Raw genomic sequence first — 7,856 nt, forward strand, 5'->3', positions numbered from 1 at the left:
CAAAAATAAAAAGTGTATGACAATAAAATTAACATCAACAACAAACCCATCTTCAAATTCCTCTTACCTTCATTCTTTTTATCCATGTATACCAAACAAACCCCAAATCATAGAATTAATATAAAAATAAAAAATAATAAAAATTACAACATTTTTTTCCATTTTTTTCAGAAAATTAAGAAATGGGGATTAATAATAATAATAATAATAACAAAATTTAAAAAATTAAAAAAAATTCTTAGCGTCTTGCACAACGAGTGATACGACTGCAACCACGAGAGTAAGGATTAGCTTGAGCACCTGGTCGACAATTATAGTACGAAGCACCACGTCTTGAACAAGGAACACGATTCTTATTCAGCGCATTATAACTAATATAGTTATTTGTTGCTAAAATACGCCTGTTGATTTCTGAATCCATCATCATTTCATCTTCTTCATCATTCATACCCAAACATTCACCAACTGTTCCTTTACACCCAGATCCACTACTTCCGAACAACCCCATTACCGTTGGATCAAGATCCACCCCTGCATCTACGGCTGAGATTAAAGCTAAGAATAATCCAACGGCTATTATTGCTACTAGCTTTCTATTGTCGGCCATCTTTTGTGTTGGTTGGATAGTTTTCTCACTCTTACTTCTGGAAAATAGGTTGAATTTTTTCTGGGTTTGTTTGTTTGTTTGTTTCTCTCTCTAGAAATGAGGGGTTTTTTGGGGTTTGTTTCTCTCACTAGAATGAGGGACAGCTGTGAAATGGGAACGGCTAGTTTGAGGGTGGAAGATGAGTATTATAAGTAGCGGTTTTGTTAGGGATTTGGGCTTGTTTTTTGGATTATTTACCAATATTGCCATTTAAGAAAATAAATTTTATTTAATTGAATTACAAAAAAGAAAAAAAAAAAGAAGAAAAGAAAATTGTGTGAGAGGTGGTAATTGGTAAGTGAAACGTTTGACGTTGGACTGAGGACATTTCAATAATTTAAATTTTGATGTGTGATTTTATTTTTTGGTTTTTTTTTTTTTTTTTTTTTTTTTTGTAAAGGGAGATATTAACATGTGCAAGGATTGGTGTAGTGTGACATTATTAAGGTAAATTATTAAGAAATTTAATTGACTTTGTTAATTTACTAAATTTAGATCTTATGATATTATAAATTAATTAAATTAAATTACAATTGGGGAATTATGCTGTTTCAACAACGATTTTTTATAGCATCAAATGTAGCACAATTTTGAAAATTGACTTGTGAGTAAAATATTACGAGATTCAATTGACTTTTATCATGTGGAAATGATATGCCTTTCAAAAAAAAAAAAAAAAAAAAACTACCAATTCGTAAATGATTAACGTATTTATATGCAAATATGTAGGACTACATTTAAGGGTGTATTCAGTTCACCTTTAAAAAAAATTAGACTTAGGGCTTGTTCTCTTCAGCTTAATTTTAGTTCAGTTCAGCTCAATTCAGTTCAGTTCCGTTCAGTTTTTAATTCCCTTTTCTCATAAACAATTCATTTCAGCTTATTTCAGTTCAGTTCAGCTAAAATTAGTTCAGTTCAGCTCAATTCAGTAAATCAAAAGAGGCCCTTTTAGAATTTGATCAGGGGTAGATCAAATCATGTGTGCATATAATATCAAAATTAAAGATAGCCATGTCTAATAAGATAAGTTGACTTAATTTTAGCCGTAATTTTATTTTTTGAAACAAGCTGTAATCTGAACTTGAGTTACCCTTATTAACATTTATCAAAACTTATCTAAAATTAATAGTGAAAATGTTTGACTAAGTAAAATAATTAACTCATTTTTTGTATCATACAATTTCAAATTAATACAAGGAGATGTATTAATTGCTTGTGTGCAACCTATATACATTGAGTACCATTTTATTTTAACAAATTTAGGTTTAAAGTTATGATAAAATAGAGAGGAATAGAAAATAATTGGAATAGAATTGCTTACCTTCTTATTGAAAATAATTGGGAATATATAGAGTTACAAAGATATCAGAAATTAACTAAAATATAAAAGATAAATATAAGGAAATATTCTATCAAATCTCCTAATATACGATAGTATCTCAATACCCCCCCCCCCCCTCAAGTTGGAGCATGGGGATCAAAAATGCCCAACTTGGAGAGAAGATAATCAAATTGTGCTTTCCCAAGTGCCTTTGTAAAAATGTCAGCAAGCTGTGAAGATGTCAAAACATGAGAAGTAGATAGCCACCCCTCAGTAATAGCATCACGAACAAAGTGACAATCGATCTCAATGTGCTTTGTACGTTCATGAAAAACCGGATTCTTTGCAATGTGCAGAGCTGCCTCATTATCACAAAATAACTTAATTGCCTTTGGATGTTGCACGCCAAGACTCAATAACAAAGCCTTCACCCATTTTAGCTCTTTAGAACACGAAGACATGGACCTATACTCGGCCTCCGAAGAAGAGAAAGAAACTGTTGGTTGCTTCTTAGTTTTCCATGAAATAGGAGATTTTCCAAGAAAAACTAGCCAACCAGATAAAGAACGTCGAGTAAGAGGACAAGCAGCCCAATCTGAATCACACCAACCCTGCAGAGTTAAATCACAATCAGAGCTTAATAAAATACCCTGTCCAGGAGTCCCCTTCAAGTATCGAACTACCCTCATTGCAGCATCCCAGTGTTCACTACGAGGTTGCTGCATAAACTGAGTCAAAATATGAACTGAATACGCCAAGTCAGGGCGTGTGACAGTAAGATAAATCAATCGACCAACAAGCCGTCTATAGGACTCTGGATCAGAAAGAAATTCGCCGGTGGCCAATCCCAATTTGTGATTTTGCTCCATTGGAAAACCACTAGGCTTTGCTCCTAACAAGCCTGTCTTAGAAATAATATCCAGAGTATATTTTCGCTGACACAAGAATAAACCCGCAGAGCTACGAGCCACTTCAATCCCCAAAAAATATTTCAAAGGACCTAGATCCTTCATCTTAAAACAGTCACATAAGTAGGCCTTAAAAACAGTCAATGCAGCGGAATCATTCCCAGAAATAATCAAATCATCAAAAGCTTAAGCTGATGGTTGAGGCCCAAGAATATGTTTTATACTCTATCACTCCCCCTCACATGAAAGGCCCTTTGGGCTTGAAATGTGGATGCAACACAGGTCCACCCATACCTGGTGCGAATTAATTCCACTTTGAAAGAGGTGCGGATGAGATTCGAACCCGTGACCTTTGTGTCACGCTGGCTCTGATACCATGATAAAATAGAGAGGAATATAAAATAATTGGAATAGAATTGCTTACCTTCTTATTGAAAATAATTGGGAATATATAGAGTTACAAAGATATCAGAAATTAACTAAAATATAAAAGATAAATATAAGGAAATATTCTATCAAATCTCCTAATATACGATAGTATCTCAATAAGTTATTATATTTTGATTGAATAAGTGTCGATTAGCTCTAGTAAAGAACCATTAAAAAGAGTAAGGTTGAGTCATGTTCAAGTTATGTTAAATTATTGTGTACATACAAATTAAGTTTTAAATCAAGTCACTTTTAAGTTAATCAAATCTAGCTGAATCGGATTAATTTTTAACATCTGTGTGATTTAAATTGATTTTTTGTTTTTTTTTGACCCGATCATTTAAATTGATAATCTTAGTAAAGTTTTGTGATTATTGAGGAGGTTAGGACTTTAGGAGGGAGAGGCGGCGTCAAGGATAATTTGATAATTTCAGACCTTTTAGCAAGGGGGCGAGCATATTCTTGAGAAGCAGTTGTAATTTTGGTATATTTAAAAAAACAAAAATTGATAATAGAGTATTAGTTGGAGATTTTTAAATTAATAAAAAGAACTCCAAACTTTGGAATTAGTCCAACTGAAAATGACGTTCCTACTGCCTTTTAAAATTGGGAAATTAAAAATGATGTACTGTCACAACTCACAAAGTTATGAATTCGAAAAGAAGATATGTGAAGCGGTCTCATTAGTTGAGAAATGGTAAATTTGTTTGAAGAGTTCATCAGATTTCAGATATGAACTACTGCTGTACTACATGTCTACATGTATGTCACGCAATCCGTGAAGCTTGACGAGTATTATCTTAATCGAATTGTCAATTTTATAATACTACCTCCGTTTCATATTATTTTGTAAAGATAGACTTTTTTCCTCTCTACTTTATGTTAAATCATTGCAATTATTACTCCGTGATGAACTTAGAAAAATTGATCCGATTTACATTAGCGGTATAAAAACTTGTGATTTTAGGTTTGATAGGTATAAAAATTGACAAAATCTGATCAATTCAAAAGTAGTAAGGATGAAGTATGTAGAATAGAATTGAATACAATTGTTCATTTGAATTTATGACTCATAGTTCAAATATGGTCCAAAAACCCCAAATCAAATAAATGCAAACACCACACTTGCTAAAGGATTCACCAAAAGAGGATTAAACTAGTTTGTTTTTGATTTATAATGCTCAATTTCATATGCAAAGAAGTTTAATTAAGAGTTCAGTCATCTTAATAGGCGGTCATCCTTGAATCTATCCAAACAAAATTGACTCCTAAAGAAAATCGATCTCTTCTTCAAAAGCAGTAATTGTAAAAATAATAAATGGAGTAATTACATTTATGCTCTTTTAGTCTTTCCTATTATTTAAAAATACCGAGAGAATTATATCCAACAAAAAATAAAAAACACAGATAAACTATATGTTTGTCTACATTTTTACCTACTTTAAATATTCATGAAGAACTTTGAAGCCATAGTTATGAAAAAAAACAAAAAAATATATCTAATATAATTACATGCCTAATCCTTATTTTTGATACATGAAAAGTCAAAAGATGTAATTATTTTAAAGAAAGTGTTACTAATCTAATTAGTTGTCATCACAATATATAAACAAGAATTAAGAGAACAAAGTATTAGTCAATCACATGTTGATGATGTGAGAAAGACCTTTATTAATTATTATAAACAAGAAGTAGCACAACATTATAAAAAACCAAGGAGATTACAAAGAAAATACCAATTCTCTACAAATAATACCACAACAATAGTTGTCTAACGCGTATAAGTTTATAAAATGCCAATTCTACCCACCAACAACCAATCCACCCAACTTAATTTAGTCATTCCCCATTTTAACCAAAAAAGTCAAAACAACAACTTCATCCATTTAATAATGCACATAATCCATCAAATATTCTAGGTGACATATTTACTACGAGTAAAACATAAATCATTAGTTAAGGAATATTGACACATAAATCATAACCACGAAGAAGAAGTGGTAAAAAAATTTATAAAAGAGGTTAGTAAAAGTAAAAGATTTATTTGGTAGATAGAGCCACAAAGAATAAATGTTTGTAGCCGATATATAACCTCATGTATTCAGGATCATCCCAAATTAAACTAGTTGACATATACAATACAAGATAAGAGACTAATAGCAATAATCAGAGTTCAGAAATTATAATATACGGAGTGTAAAGTATATAAACTAACGTATATGTTACCATCGTTTGAAATTAACTGTCACGTTAACAATGTAATCTGGATCTTTAACGTGACAACTAAATACGGACAGACCGATCGAGCCGTAATTAAAGATTCAACCCCTTCTACAACGAGAGATATTACTACACCCACGTTTGTAGGGATTAGCTTGTGCACCTGGCTTGCAATTGTAGTAAGAAGCACCACGTCGAGAACACGGCGTTTTATTCTTGTTCATTGCACCGTAGCTAATGTAGTTTGATTTAGCCTTTAAAATACGCCGATTAGTCTCCGAGTCCACCATGAACTCCGACTCGTCAAACTCGTCCCCCACCGTGCACTCCGCCAACGAACCGGTGCAATCGGGTTGACTCAGCAATTTGGGATCTACATCAACGGTCAGGATTCCTACAACAAAGAAACTAAGGGCTAGGATTAAAATGAGACATTTTGGACCGCCCATAACATAAAACCAATTTTTTTGAAGCTATTATTATGATTTGTGTTGTAAATGTTTTTAAGAGGAAAAATTGTATTGGTGGGTTAGAGATATATAGTTGCAAAATAAATTAATGATTGATTGTAAAATGAAAAATCTGTTATTATCATATGGCTTGCATGTCTTCATGTAATGCTTGAGCACTAACTTGCAGGCCTTGCTACAAATAACATTTTATACTCCATTAATCATGTGAAAATTGATGAGTTGCTATATATGATTTCGTAAAATATTATTTGTGAGTCTTTACTAATTACTACGGAGTATAAAGTACGAAGTATAAATTAGACTTATAGAATACGTAATATAGTTACTCGTATTATTTTTAGAATTGAAGTTTTAGACTTTTAGTATATTCTCTTCCTAGGTGATGGTTTAACAAGTTTACGTATTCAATTTGACTTAGTGGCAAGGCATGAAACCTTCATGTATGTAATGCTTATAAGGAGTTTACTTTTCAACATCAAAGGATAGTTGTTAAATATGGGTCTGGGCCGCATCCGTCACGGGAGAGTGTAAGTCCACCACTTTACAAGACCAAGGAGGTTCCGCCTCAAAACCATATGGCAATGAGGGGAGTAGCCCCTTAGCCTTATATTGTGGTGGTAACTCTTGAATTCTTTCAATGTGGGATTTCATAACCACTACATTCCCCCTTTAGTGTTTAGTGTGGGACAAGAAGAATGCTCACATGTGGGTTGTTCATGGGCTCAACAATAGTAATTGCATATAATTGTAATTATTAATTACGTTTCCTTGATCATTATGATAAATTAGTAGGAGTAATTGAGTAAACGAATTAGATTTAGCAACCGAAAGACAAGCTATTAAATACGACAATATGAAATGTCGTTAAAGTAAGAAACACTAGTTTAATTACCATATTTTATTGCACTTAACTTCTAATGTACATCTTTAATGTCCTTTTTTTTTTACTTCATATATAATTTTTAATTATGATTTTGCTAGGGGAAAATCAATAACTTTGCACAACATGATCAATCATTCCATCCCCTAAAATTTATAAACTAATTAATCAATATATGCTCTAATTTAAGCTAATAACATTAACAACTTTAAAACTATGTATGGTGTTCTTTGTTTATCGATTTTCATTATTGTTCTTACAATTGTAGTTACGAGTAAATGTACGCATGCATCATGCATATAATTAGAATCGAGTTTATAAAATATAATGCACAATGCAAGTTAAATGGGAAAATTATATGTTCCCTCCATTCCATTTTGTTGTTCTTACTTTATTTTTTTGTCGTATAAAAAAAATTCAAATTATTACAACAAAAAGAACAATAAGAGTGTTCAATGAAAGTCAGCAAAAACTACGGGATGATATTCCAATTTACATATTATAGACTGCCGTAGTTTCACAGTCAACGCCGTATTTGCACGCGGTCGATGATCTAGTCAACCTTATAAAGCACCGCGGAAATTATAGATGGAGATATCTTCTTGTGATTGTATGACACGAGGAGCTTTGTATAGTGCTAGGACTTAATCCACCATTAACTAAATTAAACTAAAATAACTAAGGTGATCGATTTAAACTAAAGATTAATTGGATAGAGGTGAAATAGTAAATTGGAATTCAAAAATAAATAAAAATTAGAGGGTTATCCGGTTGTAAGTCATCAACAATAAGTGTTGGCTTTAATTTCTAAGAATTTAAGCTTACAATCGATTATTTATAAGCTAATTAAGACTAATACTTAGGGCCTGTTCTCTTACGTTGAAATTCAGTTCAGTTCAGTTCAGCTGAGTTCAATTCAGTTCAGTTCAATTCAGCTCAATTCAGTTCAGTTCAGTTCAGTTCAGTTCAGCTCCTAATT

At 32.1% G+C, this 7,856-nt stretch overlaps 1 protein-coding gene across 1 annotated transcript; it reads right to left on the minus strand.

Moving 5' to 3' along the window:
* Nucleotides 1–238: 238 nt before the first annotated feature.
* Nucleotides 239–607, minus strand: LOC145603837 (rapid alkalinization factor-like). The gene has a single exon (XM_081659818.1). It carries the CDS (start codon nucleotides 605–607, stop codon nucleotides 239–241), a length of 369 nt encoding a protein of 122 aa, XP_081515944.1.
* Between the last annotated feature and the right edge of the window lie 7,249 nt (nucleotides 608–7,856).

This window comes from Chenopodium album, chromosome 22, assembly GCF_948465745.1.
Source record: "Chenopodium album chromosome 22, dcCheAlbu1.1, whole genome shotgun sequence".
NCBI lineage: Eukaryota > Viridiplantae > Streptophyta > Magnoliopsida > Caryophyllales > Amaranthaceae > Chenopodium > Chenopodium album.

Coding starts and splice junctions, on each gene's coding strand:
- LOC145603837 (XM_081659818.1), bottom strand. CDS start 607: ATGGCCGACAATAGAAAGCTAGTAGCAATAATAGCCGTTGGATTATTC.